General features: G+C 53.1%; 2 protein-coding genes across 3 annotated transcripts; one reads left to right on the forward strand and one right to left on the reverse strand.

Moving 5' to 3' along the window:
• Nucleotides 1-1771: 1771 nt before the first annotated feature.
• On the forward strand, nucleotides 1772-14841 carry IL11RA (interleukin 11 receptor subunit alpha). Of its 2 annotated transcripts, XM_047065786.1 has the most exons (13): nucleotides 1772-1871; nucleotides 2176-2236; nucleotides 2962-3131; nucleotides 3268-3382; nucleotides 3758-3790; nucleotides 3875-4041; nucleotides 4716-4879; nucleotides 5675-5816; nucleotides 6083-6202; nucleotides 6315-6411; nucleotides 6664-6746; nucleotides 10349-10442; nucleotides 14496-14841. In XM_047065786.1, the coding sequence occupies exons 1-13, from the start codon at nucleotides 1772-1774 to the stop codon at nucleotides 14653-14655; spliced, it is 1506 nt and encodes a 501-aa protein (XP_046921742.1). In that variant the 3' UTR covers nucleotides 14656-14841. The 2 variants fall into 2 exon arrangements, with proteins under 2 accessions (XP_046921742.1, XP_046921734.1); XM_047065778.1 differs by lacking the exon at nucleotides 10349-10442 and having other exon boundaries at nucleotides 14496-14615.
• On the reverse strand, nucleotides 7774-9448 carry CCL27 (C-C motif chemokine ligand 27). The gene is made up of 3 exons (XM_047065799.1): nucleotides 8408-9448; nucleotides 8132-8264; nucleotides 7774-7933 (listed from the first exon to the last, which is right to left on the reverse strand). The coding sequence occupies exons 1-3, from the start codon at nucleotides 8484-8486 to the stop codon at nucleotides 7822-7824; spliced, it is 324 nt and encodes a 107-aa protein (XP_046921755.1). The 5' UTR covers nucleotides 8487-9448; the 3' UTR covers nucleotides 7774-7821.
• Nucleotides 14842-15114: the final 273 nt, after the last annotated feature.

The following is a 15114-nucleotide window of genomic DNA, read 5'->3' on the forward strand; positions in this document are numbered from 1 at the left end:
CACGGGGCGGAGGAACTGGACTCTGGATTTTCTTTATATCCCCCAACCTGGGGCCTCCTTTCCCCTCAAAAAACAGCTAACTATGCCCTAAGGAAATATTTACTGGGGAGTGAAAAGAGTGGGGCATGAATCTCTGATTTTTCATTTGGTTATGTCCACATGTGTTCAAGGGAGTGTCTTTTTATTGATTGTGTCTATTAAGTCCACACATGAATGTGGCTGGGTGAAAACATAGGGAATCTCTCCCTGACAGGGATATAAGCAGCCCTCCTTTCCCTCTTGCTGGCCCTGGCTGTGCCTGTGGCTTCATTTCCAGACTGGGGGGAGGCCTCTTCCCTTCCCAGGGCCTCGGGTGGGAGGGGGGTGAAAGGAGAGGAGGGAGGAGGAGAGAGGGAGGTGGGGGCCTAGCTCAGGGCGGCTGAGCTCTAGGGCCCAGAGGGGCGGGGGGAGGGAAAGGGAAGGAGGGGATGATTCTGGGGTCCCAGAACTGAGTGGAGCTGAGACGGGTGCTGTAGCTGGTGGGAGGAAGTCCTGGAGGCCATGGACACTCAACCACTGGGATCACCGAGGTAGGGCGGGGCTGCGTAGGGTAAATGTTCTCTGGGTGGGGGGTGGGGGAGTGGGTAGGGGTGAGCCACTAGACACATTCAGACAGACACATGGAGGCCCTTACTCTGCTCTACTTGAGAGGGATCTGTGCTCTTCCTCTCCTGGAGCCCTTGCCTGCCTGGGCCCTCTCTGTTTCTGCTTCTTCTCCTGTCCGCATGGCCACTTCCCCACTGCTTTTCTCATCCTGCCCTTCTCCCATCCAGAATCCCTCTCTCCTAGCACCCCCACCTCCATATACACATGGTTGCTTACTCCCTCTGCCCTTCTACTTCCCTGCTGCCCAAGCCCATCCCTTGCCTCGCTGAGCCCCTACCATCTCCCAGTCCTGATTTCTGAGCATCTCCTGGTTCTGTAGCCTCCACTCCAGGCCCCTTTCCCTGCAGGCTCCTAGCTCCTCTCAGCCTCCTCTCCCCTCCCCGACACCCTGTCTCCATCTCCTGGCTCTTCGCCCGCCCCCAGCCTCTGGCAGCAGCCAAGGCATCTGGATCTGCTTAACTCTGCAGTCTCAGCCTGCACCCTCGCCCCATCCAGCCTCACAGGCTCAAGACCAACAAGATTCCAGAGTCAGGCCCAGATGAGTGGTCCAAGGAGCCAGGCCCAGGAGAGAAGAGGCCTGGCAGCCAGAGCAGGGCTAGGCCTCATGGTAGGAGTACAGAGTGGACTCAGACCTACCATGACAGCCCTCCACCCAAGGGTGATGAAGGCTGTCTCAGGTCAGTCAGAGGCAAAGACTAGTCCTGGGCCAGGTGAGGGTAGACACTGGAATTCCCAACAGCTGGGTTGGAGGAGTTAATGGGAGTGACTGCGCTGGTGCCAGCACTTGGTGCCAGGGGTGGGTGCCAAGAGTGGTGTGTGTGTGGGGGGACTGCTGGCACAGTCTGTCGCCTCCGGCTTTTGTTCTGGGCCCTAGGCCCAGCACTGAGATGGAGGGTGTGAGGGTGTGTGTGTGTGTGTGTGTGTGTGTGTGCATGCATGCACATGCAGCACTGGGTATATGGTGGAAAGGAGACTTAGATCAGATCCCCTAATGTTTTCTGATATCCTTACCCAATTTGGTACCTTAGTTTTCTTCCTAGAACATCACAGTTTAGAAGAGGAAGAGGCAGGCTTTAGCCTCCAATCTGGGAATGGGGGATTGCTGACCCTACCTCTCTCCCCATAGATGAGCAGCAGCTGCTCAGGGCTGAGCAGGGTCCTGGTGGCCGTGGCTATAGCCCTGGTGTCCACCTCCTCCCCCTGCCCCCAGGCCTGGGGCCCCCCAGGTGAGAAGAATCCTGCTATATGACTCTAACTCTGACTTGTGACTTGCCACCCTCACTGTGGGCCCTTTCCATGCTTAGTCTATGACTCCCCAACCCCTGACATGAAACCTGGCAACATTCCCTCTCTACCCTGTCTTCTGACATCTGTCTCCAGATTATAACATGATGCTTTGACCCAATGACCACCCCCCCCCCACAGGGCTTAAAAGTCTGCCCCCTTACCCCATTGTGCTCACTGAGTGGGGGCTGGGATGGGAGAGAGGGAAAGGAAGAAAGAGCCTCTCCTCAGATGTGCCCTCCACAGGGGTCCAGTATGGGCAGCCTGGCAGGTCCATGACACTGTGTTGCCCTGGAGTGACTTCTGGGTAAGTGCCCCATCTGCCTATTGGGCTGATACTCATGACCCTTTCTTACTCTGTCCAGTCCTCATGTCCCTCCCATCCTTGCCCCCTGTGTCTATAATTCTCACCTCTCTAGCTATCCTAATCCTCAAACCATCCTTATTCAACAGAAAATTTCAACCAACATGTATTGAGCACCTGCCAAGTCCCTGGTCTATTTTAGGCTCTGGGATCCAGCAGAGCACAAGCCTGGCAAGAAGCCTGCCCTTGCAGAGGTTACATTCTAGTAGGGCAGATGGACAATAAGCAAATAAGTATGGTACTTGCCAGGTACTAGTACCTGCAGGGCAGAAAATCAAAAGAAAGTGATGTGGAAGAGATAACTGATAACTGATTGGTTACTTTTTATTGGTAATCAGGGAAGGCTACTCTGAGGAGGTAATATTGAAGCTAATTTCTGAAGGTCAGGAAAGAGGCAGAGGGAACAGCTAGTGCAAATGCCCTGAGGTGTGAATGAGTTCAATACTCTTGAACAGAAAGAACACAAGTGTGACTGGATTGTGGTGGGTGAAGGGGAGAGAGAGAGGAGCTGAAGAAGGAAAGGAAGGCAAGGGCTAGATCACCAGGGGCTTTGTAAGTCAGCAAAAGGACTCTGGTTTTTATTGCAAGCACAGTGAGAAGCCGATGGAGAGCTGTGGCTTGGCTTACACTTTAAATCTTCCCTCTATCATACGTCATCTCACCCCCAGGGCCCCGGTGTCCTGGTTTCGGGATGGGGAGACAAGGCTGCTCCAAGGACCTGACTCTGGGCTAGGGCATGAACTGGTCTTGGCCCGGGCAGACAGCACTGATGAAGGCACCTACATCTGCCGGACCCTGGATGGTGCACTTAAGGGCATTGTGACCCTACAGCTGGGCTGTGAGTTGGGGAGAGAGTATTGGGTGGCAGTGATGAGATAAGGGGCTCTTGGAGGGAGTCCAGGACCTGAGTAAGCCCTTTGGGATGGGGAGGACCTGGGGACTTCTCAGATTCTGGTTGTACCCTCTGCCTCTAGACCCCCCAGCCCGCCCTGTTGTCTCCTGCCAAGCAGCTGACTATGAGAACTTCTCCTGCACTTGGAGCCCCAGTCAGGTCAGCGGTTTACCCACCCGCTACCTCACCTCCTACAGGTGTGTGCATGATTGGGTGTGTGTGCCTATACATTTTTTTTTTAATGTTTATTTTGAGAGAGAGAGAGAGAGAGAGAGAGAGAGCATGCACATAAGTGGGAAAGGAGCAGAGGGGGAGAGAGAGAGAGAGAATCTCACTGTCAGTGTGGAGCCAGACATGGGTCTTGATCTCATGACTGTGAGATCATGACTTGCGCTGAAATCAAGAGTCAGATGCTTAAATGACTGAGCCACAAGCGCCCCTGTGCCTATACATTTGGGCGTGCAGGCACAACGTGGGTATGGGGGGCAGTGAGGGAGATCTTGAGGAAGGCCTTAGAGAGAGGGAGGATCCTCTTTTCCTTCCTGAACTCAGATGGCACCCTTCCCTGCCAGGAAGAAGACAGTACCAGGAGCTGATGGCCAGAGGTAGGACATAACAGAGAGGCTGGGGGCTCCAGCTAGGTCCCGCAGTGAGCCTTTCCAAGCTCAAGATCACATCCTCCCTCCTAGGATGAGTCCATCCACAGGGCCCTGGCCATGCCCACAGGATCCCCCAGGGGCTTCCCGCTGTGTAGTCCATGGGGCAGAATTCTGGAGCCAGTACCGAATCAATGTGACTGAGGTGAACCCCCTAGGGGCCAGTACACGCCTGCTGGATGTGAGCTTGCAGAGCATCTGTGAGTACTCATTCCTACTGCTTCCTCAGATCCCCACCTCAGAGACCCCAAATGGACTCCAGAGTACAGATAGTCCAACGTAGAACCTCCCACTGTCAGAGTACCCAAATACTTCCTTCCTGACATAGACCCCATTTTAACATACAGATAGCCCCCATGGAGACTAAAAAACCAAAGAGATCAGAGCCCAGCAGGCAGAGTTACTTCAGTCTCTAGAGGCTGCTGCCACTATCCCTCCTGGCTTCCTAGCCCCAGAGTTGCCTCTTTGCTTCTAGCCCTGTGTTGAAGGCCACCATGTCTCATGTCCTCCCTGCCTGGTGTAAGCCCTTGCTGGTCTCTCTTTCCTATTGATCTGTATGTGGGAGGGGGGAACTAAAGCTCTAGCTGAAATTTAGGCTAATTAATTTTCTTCCTTGAATGGAAAGCAAAATCACTCTTTAATTCACTAAACAAACACTTCAAAAACCTGTCCCTAGATCTCAGCTCATTTTATAATAGGGATGACAGACAAGTCCTGAGCCCAATGGATGGTCAAGCTTAAGATTTCCCCATACCCCTTGGAAGTGCCTCCCTCAGGTACCTTTAGGCATGCACCCACCTTCCCTTCGGAGGTAGTGGGGAGAAGGGACGGGTACCTGCTGCCTGTCCTGACTTTGTGTCTCCACTCCCCTCAGTGCGCCCTGACCCACCTCAGGGGCTTCGAGTAGAGTCGGTACCTGGCTACCCCCGCCGCCTGCGTGCCAGCTGGACATACCCAGCCTCCTGGCCCCGCCAGCCCCACTTTCTGCTCAAGTTCCGACTGCAGTACCGTCCAGCGCAGCATCCAGCCTGGTCCACGGTGAGACCTGGAGTATGTCCCAATCTGGGGCTATAGGTTCTGCCTCTGGTTTCATGTTCCTGGTTATTCTTCATTACTTTCTGGCACACTAGCAGGTCACTGAAGTCCTGTAACCTCCCTCCATACAGTGCTGTCCATGGGCCAGCCTTTGTGCTGGGTGCTTGGGTTGGAGCAGGGCCTGACAGGCCTAGCCTCTGCCCTGGGGGGCTGTAACTCTAACATAAACCCATCCGTGGGAAGACAGGAGTGGCTTTTTACAAATAACTTTTCTAGGAAAAGGAGTGCCTTTCACCCAGAGGCACAACCTCATACAAACATTCATACACCCAGATGAAGATAATAGTGAATTCCCACCTCTGGAGATGTTAAAGATTGGCTAGCATCAAGTCAGGGGAGCAGCTGCCTCAGATAATAACCAATATTTATGGAGCACTGTCTGCTCGCCAGGCGCCATACTACACATTTTACATGCATTATCTCGTTCAGGTATATTCACCTCTACTTTACAAATGAAGAAACCGAGGCACAGAGCAGCCCAAGTGATATAGCAAAGATTTGAAACCTGGTAGTCTGATGACACAGCCTGTCTACATAACCACTATGTACTTTTGTCTTTCAAACACTAGGTGTAGACCTGACACCACCAGCCACCCCACATGAGGCCAGATGGCTCCAGCAGTCTGACAGGGACAGGACTGGGAGGAAGGGGTGCTGTTTGCTAACTGAGTCTGGAAGGCAGGTAGTCTTGGCACTTACAACCTGGATAAAGGGCCAAGGAACCATCTTCATTCCCAGGTGGAGCCAGCTGGATTGGAGGAAGTGATCACGGATGCTGTGGCTGGGCTGCCCCATGCTGTACGAGTCAGTGCCCGGGACTTTCTGGATGCTGGCACCTGGAGTGCCTGGAGCCCCGAGGCCTGGGGGACTCCAAGCATTGGTGAGAGACTGAGCCCCCGAGCCCAGGGCATGGGCGGAGAGCCAGCCCCACAGTCTCTGTCAGCTGGACGGGTTTTCGGGTCTATGGTCTTCTTCGCTTCAGCTTGGGTTGCCTGCAGCCCCGCCCTCGCTTAAGCTCTGCCCCTCAGCTTCCACCTCTGTTAGGTCCCCAGAAGCTGGCTCTCCCCTTTCAGCTTCCACCTCCTGGGTACCCTCCCCCGCTCTTCCTCGTGTGGGCAATTCTTCTCAGGTCTCCCCTCCCTTCAGGGCCCCTGCCAAAGGAGATACCAGCTGGGGGCCACCCACACAAGCAGCTGGAGGAGGAGCCTCAGGCAGACTGCCTCGCTTCCCCCAGGCCCTCCCTCTTGCCAGATCCACGGCCACTTGGTGAGCTTGGGCAGGTGAACCAAGGTTGTAGAGGACAGGAAAGCCCCAGAGAGAAAGGATTTGGTTAGGCAGCCTCACTCTCACAGTGGCATGTGACCCTCCCCTCCCCCAGACCACAGGGACCCCCTGGAGCAGGTAGCGGTGCTGGCATCTTTGGGAATATTCTCTTTCCTCGGACTGGCAGCTGGGGCCCTGGCACTGGGGCTCTGGTAAGTAACTGCCATTGGCTCTCAAATTCTGATCCCACACAGATGCTCTAATACCCACAGACCAAACCCATTCCCACCCTTCATGATTTCCCACTGAAAAATTTATGATTCTGGAATGATTCCCCTACTCCCTCCAACCCCCAACTTCATTATTTTCACTGATTTTTCTCCTGACCCTTTACTAATACACTGTTTTGGAGGAGACAGATCCCCCACCATTGTCAGGGAGACAGCTGCCTTTTTATGCTCTAGGCTGAGACTGAGACCAGATGGTAAGGATGGACCCCAAAAGCCTGGGTTCTTGGCTCCAGTGATTCCAGTGGACAAACTTCCAGGTGAGTAGGACCTCTAGGAGGTTTGGACCTGGAGATGTGTGCCCTCATTTTGAGTGTCTGGATTAAGAGCCAGATGCTCTAGTCATTGTAAGAGTGTTGGAAATCAGAGTTGGGTCACTTCATTCTTCTGAGCTCAGGAATGGAACTTTCATTCTTGAGTCCTTGGGCTCAGAATGCAGTCTCTTCCTTCTCTTACACAGTATTGGGGATCCTAGATGGGCCCCTTATTTTCAGGGTGTTAAGCTCAGAGTTGGACATCTATCCTGATTCTTGGGGTATCTTGGATCAGAGCTGGGTCCTCTCCCTTATTCTTAATGTACCTGGGCCTAGAACTAGTTATACTCCCTCATCTTTAGGGTATTGGGGTTCAATCAGAGCTGGGCACCCCTATTCATTCTTGAAGTGTTGGGCTCAGAGCTGGGTCCCTTCCTTCATTCTCAGGGTGTCTGGGCCAAGATCCAGTCCTATTATCTCCCTTGATTTGCCTCCTGCTTCTTCTAGGAGCCCCAAACCTGTAGATGACCCAGGAGGGCTTCAGCTGATTCCACCTATAACTCTGTCTTGCTGGTGTGGATGGACAGACAGATAAAACCCAGGCAGGATAGATCCCCATGGAGGCAGGGGGGCGGGGAGTGGCCTCAGCTGGAAGTTCTGTTTGGAGCCCATTTCTATGAGACTCTGTGTTCCCAACCTGCCAGCTGGAAGTGTCCAGACGTCTGATTTCATCTCAGAGTTGGAGGTCTACCAGAGTAATGTGTGTAGATGAGTACGTTTGTGTCCATGTGTGCCCATGTGTATGTGAGGTAGGGAATGTGTGTTCTCTAAATATATGCATGTAGGTGCCTGGGGAGTATGTGTGGGTCCTTGGCTCTTGACCTTGCCCCTGGAGGGGTTTGTGAAGATGTGAATAAAGAGAATGAAGAGGTTCTTCTGTTTATTGACATGTCACCCAGCTTCAGATTCAGGGCTCACAGGAGAACGCATAGAACTTGGAGACCACAGTCAGAGACTATTATCCAATGATGCTTTATTATTTTGGCTATTAGGGCCCCTGGTCCATTTTCCCTATCAGCTCCTAATTCAGGTTAGGCAGAATACCCTGGAATCTCCTCCCTTGGCGCTCAAACCACCGAGCCAGGCTGCGGTTCTGAGGATGGATGCAGACACTGCGTCGAGATAAGTGAAGCCTGGGAAAGGAAAGGTGCAAAGCCATAGTCATAGCTTGGAGATGACATTAGGGTCCAGGGGTTAGGGCAAAGGCTAAATGAAAACCTGAGTCAGCATCAGAATTAGCAACTGGGGCTGGGGCTGGGGTTGGGGTCAGCATCAGGTTGGGACTAAGGTCAGAGTCAGGGGTCAATATGAGGGGCAGGGTCAGAGCTCACACGAAGGCTTGGAGGTGACAGTCCCCATCAGCTTCCTGCAGTTCCACCCGGATGACTTTCCTTAGTAGCTTGTTCGAGAGTGGCTGGCGGTAGAGCTGAGTACAGCAGGTAATGCTGGGTGACAGCAGCAGTGCTAGGGGACAATGGGGCCATGTGTTCAGAGGACTCCTGACCCCAAACCCTTCTATCAGACAGCTGGAGGATGGACTTCCTGGGTCCCTTTCCCTCCACCCCATTTACCCAAATCCCTGGCCTTCTAGACCCCCAAGCACTCACCTGCTCCAGGGTCTGGGGTCAGCAGCAGCAGTAGCAGAAGGAGGCTGCTTGTGGGTGAGGGCCCCTTCATGCTGCTCATCTTGGATACTTCTCTCTTCTCCTCCTCCCCTACCTTTTATCTGGGTGCCTTTTACCTGGGGCACCAGGTGAGTCAGAGGCAGGTGAAGATGTATTGCTCATCCTGTGACATTCCTGAGCCCTAATTGCCACAGACCCCTTCCTCTTCTAGGGCTGCCATTTCCCATGGCTTCTAAGCCCTGGACAGAGAAGCTGGAGAGAGGGGTACTGCATGATGTGAAGGCTGATGACACAGTGGCCAAGTAAGGGCAGCTAAGGATCCACAGTGGTATCCAATGATGGACATTCATACTCATATACCCATAGTCACATTCATAGTCACACCTCAATCACTCAGTCAACCTCACATGGTCAGACAACCAAGGACAGAATCATATAGCCCCAGTTGGCCTCAAAGTCCCACTCCCACACAGTTATGTCTTCACAATCATCCAGTCACACAATCATATGAACACACACAAATTCTGATAGGGGAATTTTGGGTGGGGTGGGAGCAGAGGGCAGGCCAGCACCAACTTGCCTTCATCTTCCCCTCTATATACTTCCTGTCCTAGCCTGCCTGTCTTATCAGGAGAAATTGATGAGAATGGGTCCCTAAAGCAAGTCCTTCTGGCTGAGGATGAGTCGTGGCTGGAACAGTTACATCCAGAGTGAGAAGCCGGGACAAGGCCCTTTTTTGGTACTGGGGTACCTTGGGGATGATGAAGTAGGGGCTGCTTTTCCCAGGGAGATGAGACAGGGAGGAAGGATGGGGTGGAAAGATGAAAGAAGGTAAAGTTCTTTGGTGCCAGGTTGCTGATGTCAAACAGGGAAAAGACCCAAGAAATCTTACCTTCCTGTTTTTGCCTAGTCCTATCCCAGAAATGCCAGCCTCTTGCCAGGAGGGGTGCCTGGGGTTTCCAGAATCAGTCTCTGGTTTATGCAGACATCAGACTCAAGAGCTCAATGAGCTTTCTTTTGTTCTATTCAAATTCCAGCCAGGCCCTGCTCCCCAGCCAGGTCCTGTAATACCACCCCTGCCCCAACCCAGGCCCCAACCCTTACTCTCTGCATCCCATCCTCTTGCTAAAGCCCCAACCTCTCATCTCCTCCCTGTCTCTTCTCTCCTATCCTATAACCAGCCCTAATTCCCCTTTTCCCCTCACCCTCTAAAACAAAAGTTCTCCTCCTCTTCTTGTGCTTTCAAGGAAGCTGGGAACTGCCTATGGTGGGGGCAAGTTGCTAAGTTTAGTGCCCCTGGCACCTTGAAGAATTTCCCACTCCTGGTCTGGGGATTTCAACCCTCAAGTCTTGCTCTGTATTCGAAACATAAACTGAGTCATAACCCAGTAATCCAGACTTTATCTGGTTGTTGCAGGGGTGCCTTGTGCAGCCTTCTGCTCTGTGGCCAGCTATCCTCTATGGGGCAGGCCTTCTCTTGGGATAAGGACCCAAACCTATCCTGGGCATCTTTCTGCTGCAGGGTTGCTGAAACAATCAGGAGGGACCATCAGTTCCAAGAGTAGGAACTAGTCCCCCTCCCATGCTGAACAATTCGTTTCTCCTCTCTTCTGTCCAGGGTGAGGCTTGAAGGTCTTTCCCTGGAGTTTGTCTTGTGAATACTCAGGAATTCTGATAGTGTCCTGGTGAGGTGTAGGCCCTGGGCTTGACAGGGTACTCCACTTTTGACAGGGTTCTTGATGTAGACATTGTGAGGAAATGGCTCAAGAGTCTGGGTCTGTTCTTGAAGGTGGCCACAACCCAGAGGTCACTCATCTTGAACTGATAGTACCAGAGGCCTTAGGGTCTCTCTCCCACCCTCCAGTCCGGACATGTACCCCAGAGCTCAGGTGCAGCTCTTGAGGTGCCATTGTTTTATTACAGATCTCCATCAGCTGGCTGTCTGCCATATACTTTGTGGTCTTTTCTGGACCAATCGGTCCAGACACCTGGGAAGGCAAGAAATGAGTTCTTTTGGGTATGTACCCATTTCTCCCCTTTGGCTTCTCCAAAGATAGGGCCAAGTGGTTTCCCCAGCCACAAGCTGCTGTGGCAGGGGCAGCCCCAGGCTAAAAGTTAGCTTTGTCCTCATCCATACACTGGGCTGTCTCTTTAACTTCATCTTCTGGTACCTTTTCTGATGCTGGAACCAGTCCCTAACAGAAGCAGGCCCACCAGGAGGCCCTCACCCTCAGCACTTTAGGACCTAGAGGGTCTCAGGTTAACTAGATGACAAGATAGAAAGGGGTGGCAAGGGGCAGTGGCCTTTGAGTTCTAGGGACACAGCAAGAACTGTTAGGTAAGCTGATGCCAGGTATCTTTAAACCCGAGAAAAGACTGGAGGAGCCAAAAGTTGGGTTATTAACTGTAAGAAAGATCTCCAACAGTCCCAAGTAATTCCCCTGTGGCAGGTTGAGGGAGTCAGCCTCTAAGAAACTTCCCCTCCCCTCCCTGCCTACTTCCTACAACACTGGGCTTAAAATATTTTAGATTCACTCTCAGACAAAGAAGATGCTTCAGACACCTGGCAAAGTCCTTTCTAGGAGGGAAGTGGAACACATCTATGTGGGGATACGGGTGGAAGAAAAGACCAGGACAGGACTATTTAGTTCTCTGCATATAGGCTACTTACAGGGAGGGGTGGGGGGTGGGGGGTGGGGAGGTTAGGTGGCAGAGGGCAGTTAAAGACAGTAATGGGAGGCCTGATACTGATGAGGGATCCTTAGGAATAACGGGGGCCTGGATATGGAAGGGCACCCAATCAGGGAGGGAGACCCTGTCAGTAACGAGAAGCAGGCGTGTAGAGGGGCTCCCAGACCGAATGGCGGCAGCGGCGGCAGAGTCAGGAGGGCAGCACGGTGACTTCGGTTTAAATCTTTAATGCACCGGCTGGCTGGGCAGTGGCGGCGGGGGTGCGGCGAGGGAGGCCGCGACCCGAGCGCTGGGGGGCAGGGCCCAGTCCGCTTGACAGACAGCTCATCAGGCCTCGCAGAGGCTCCAACTTCTGCTCCCGCGGATGCGCCGAGCTGCAGGGCAACCCGACACTGGCATAAGGCAAGGAGGGGACTCCCAGATTACCCCCATCCGTCCCCCGAGGCTGAGCCTCGTATGCCCCGGGCGGGTCCGCGGCGTCGCAGCCCCCTCACCTCCTGTCCCTCCGCCACATGCGCAGCCAGGGGAAAAAGTAGAAGCAACCCCAGTAGATCCTGCGGAGAGAAGGCAGAGCCGGCCGGGTGGGCGGGGCTGACCCCACAGACTCTGCGGTTTAGACGCCTCGCCCCTCTCTAGGAAGGCTCCGCCCCGCCCTTTAGAGGCGGTTCCCTTCGCAGCCCACGCCCCTTGAGGGGCCCCACGCCTCCCGCCCGCAGAGAACTCGCGCCCTCCCCCACCCCGGAGCGGCTAGGTTCCTCCTCCGCAGAACCCGCCTCCACTCACTCCTCCTCCGCCTCCAGCGCCACCTCGTATCTCCTCAATCCCGACATGTCCTGGGCTCCGAACGTCTCCTGGGGAGCAGCATGATTGGGTCAAGGATTCTCCAACCCCATGTCCCCCTCTCTGTCATTCTCAGGACCCGTCTGACCTGTTCTCAGGTAATCTGAGGCAGGTGCCCCCCGGAAGCCTCAATTGCCACATCGGGATAGGGTGGGGGATTGAAAAATTGGGAGGCACCAGACGTTAAAGAATTAGGAGGTCGGTCACCTCGGGGATCTGGGACATTTAGGGGATCAGGGAGAAAGGCTTTGCGGTCATGGACCTGGGATATTCGGGGCCCTGGGTGAGGATTTCGGGGGTGGGGATCACCTGGAGGGGGGCTGAGGGGTCGGCGCAGCCTAAACTCCCGCCCTCCTTGGCTCCACCCCGGAAACAGACCGTTACCGTTACGTCATAGGGACTCCGTCGCGCACCAGGGGTGGGGCTTGCCTATTACCCGGAAGGAGCGAAGTCAGGGCATTCCTTCAACGGAGGCGGAGTCAAAGTGACACACTGGAGGTGGAGCCAGGGTCTATCTATCCTAAGGGGGCGGAGTCGGGCCTTATTACTAGGATGTGGAGCACAGGACATTCTTTTACAGGGATAGAGTCAGATTCTGTAGCTCTCTCCCTGGAGACCAGGGAGCAAGAAAAGAGCTTTGGGACGCAATCCAGTACTGTTTTCCCAATCCTCTCTCCCCTTTCTTTGGCTTCTGCCCTGCCACTTGTCTTTCTTGTCTGCCTTATTCCACTTGTATGACCCGGGTCTGAGGAGGAATAGGTCTCCAGAGAGGGCCCAGCCTAGATGGAGCAGGCTGCAGGAGTACTTGTGTGAGTGGCCTCGTTAATGGTCAGAAGGTTACAACCCTTCCTCTCTGAGCTGAAAGCTATCTTCCTGTGATTTTTGTTCCTACTGTCATTCAATTCAGCAAATTTATCATGCTATGAATGGGTATACAGCAGTAGAGAATACAGATTATTACAGTACACAGCACACTGGATGGAGGCAACAGAGGGTGCTGCAGTAGAGTCCAGAAAGAGCAATTAACCCATTATGAAACGTTGGACATAGCTGCCCCAGTTGGTCTGGGGATGGAGGAAGGGAGCCTTCTGGCTGGACTGTAAGGGAGAGAGTGACCAGAAATAAGTGAAGTGAAAGTTCCCTCAGGCTGAAGTGTGGAGAATGGAGACAACTACTCTCTCCCCTCATCCCACCTTCTTTCTCCCTGTCTCATACCTCTTTTCCTATGCTTGGGCCACAAGATGGCAGACAGATCCGTGGGTACTAGTTGGGCTTTATTGGAAACATTACAGTCTGGGTGTGGAGGAGAAGCTGTGCTCCTGCCACACTCATCCCTGCTTACACTTAGACTCACATTCACACTGCAGGCCCTGTCCCGGCAGGGTCAGGTCTGGTGCAGAGTTGCCAGAAGGCTGGTCCTCTCTTCTGGTCCTTTGTTCCTCAGAGCCTCGATGATTCACGGGGCTCCCTCTGAGACTGTCATGGGTTAATGACTGTGGTACTTGTTCTAGGGGAAAGAGAGGCAGGGTCACGGGTGTCTTGGGCAGGGGCTCTGAGGGAGAAGGCAGGGCTAAGGGAGAGCTGGGCTTGCCTTTGCAGAGTTCTGCGAGTTCCAGATGATGTGGTCCATCGAGGGCTGTTCTGGGGTGTACAGAGCTGGTGACCTCTCAGCACAGTGAACCTGGAATCAGAAGGAATGGAACAGCCCTGAAACCCAGCTTCCTGGCAGGCCCTGGTGTGAGGGGCAGAAACTGAGGACCATATCTAGGAACCTGTTTCAGGGGCTTCCTTGTGGGGAGGAGCTTGGCAAGGAGAAGGGGAGTAAGATGGTGAGTGGAGGCCCAGGTGATGGAGCAAGTGATTGGGAGAAGTAGAGACTGGTTACTCTTCACCCCCCACCCACAAGACAACAGCACCTTGTAGCCATTGTTGAGGAGGAGGTAGCAGCAAAAAGGCACCAAAAATGTTCCTGGGAATTGGTGTTGGTTCACCAAGAGAGTCCTCAGAGTTGTTGGCATCATTCAGAGCTGGGTGGGTGGGTGGGTGTAGGGGTTAGGGCTTGAGGGGCTTTAAGGTGGGAAGACCATAGTCCTGACTAGAATTCAGGATGCCTGTGTCCAGGGTCATAGCTTTAATGTTCCTCTCTTTCCCATCCATGTGCACTGTCCTTTTCTTCCTCTGGAAACCTAGGCTAAAGGAGATAGAGCCTCTAGAGAGAAGGGCAGCCAGAGTACTGACCCATGTAGGAATACTGGGGACACAGGCACATCTATATCACACAGGTACACACATGGGACACAGGAACACCCACACTACACACGCCCATGTATAGATTGCACAGGAATATACACAATGCACAGGTAAACCCACAGTACACAAGGACACATAATCACAAGGACACACCCATTTGGCACATGTACACTGTCAGGTTCACAGACACACTTGGACCTGGGTGTTGACCTGAACTCACAGTCTCTTTCACAGATTCCCCGATCCCTCCTCTGCCCCTCATCTTACCATTTGCTTACTTACTTTCCAGGGGAGACCAAGAAATCAGTATGCTGAGAAGAGGAGAGGTGCTGTGCGGGGGGCCATGGAAGATGGATAGAGATGGACAAATGGGTAGAATTTTTGGGAGCAGCAAATGTGTGGCTTGCAGGAATCCTTCTGCTTTGTGTGGAGTCTGTGTGAGACTGTGAGACTGGGTGGAAGAGAGTGAGTGGAAGAGTGAGAGTGAAGGTAAGGGAATCCACGGTGGTCCTGTGATGTATGCGTGAGCCTGTGTGAGACTATAGTTATCTCTGGTTTATGGCCTCCTGAAGCTTTCTTTTTTTACATCCAGAAATTTTTTCCTTTCTGTTGTGTAATAAAAGAATTTTGACTGCTCTTTGTTCCTGATTTCTGAAAGTTAGTCTTTAAATCTTTGAATTTCCCAAGTAATAGGAGTGTCTTTGTTATTTATGAGTCCTGCTGATTGTCACATCTGAGTTTATGCTAAGAGATGAGATGACTTAGGATCATCTGGGGGCTGGTCACCAGGAAGACTAACCATGTCACTGGAGAGCTGGAGCTTTGAGCCTGCACAACCTCTGGGAAGGGGAGGTGCGCTGGAGATTGAGTTCAGCCAACAATGCAGTCATGCTTACGTAATGAAATCT

Source organism: Lynx rufus, unplaced genomic scaffold, assembly GCF_022079265.1.
Source record: "Lynx rufus isolate CCGP_SWC_20201006 ecotype Redwood Valley unplaced genomic scaffold, mLynRuf1.p SCAF_10, whole genome shotgun sequence".
Classification (NCBI taxonomy): domain Eukaryota; kingdom Metazoa; phylum Chordata; class Mammalia; order Carnivora; family Felidae; genus Lynx; species Lynx rufus.

Bases quoted from the DNA above. Each gene is read 5' to 3' on its own strand.
- IL11RA (XM_047065786.1), top strand. From the start codon at position 1,772: ATGAGCAGCAGCTGCTCAGGGCTGAGCAGGGTCCTGGTGGCCGTGGCT. The intron at 2,237-2,961 runs GTAAGTGCCCCA...TCTCACCCCCAG, and splicing joins TGCCCTGGAGTGACTTCTGG to GGCCCCGGTGTCCTGGTTTC. The intron at 5,817-6,082 runs GTGAGAGACTGA...CCCTCCCTTCAG, and splicing joins CTGGGGGACTCCAAGCATTG to GGCCCCTGCCAAAGGAGATA.
- CCL27 (XM_047065799.1), bottom strand. From the start codon at position 8,486: ATGAGCAGCATGAAGGGGCCCTCACCCACAAGCAGCCTCCTTCTGCTA. The intron at 8,265-8,407 runs GTGAGTGCTTGG...ATTGTCCCCTAG, and splicing joins GACCCCAGACCCTGGAGCAG to CACTGCTGCTGTCACCCAGC. The intron at 7,934-8,131 runs GTGAGCTCTGAC...TTCCTTTCCCAG, and splicing joins TGTCACCTCCAAGCCTTCGT to GCTTCACTTATCTCGACGCA.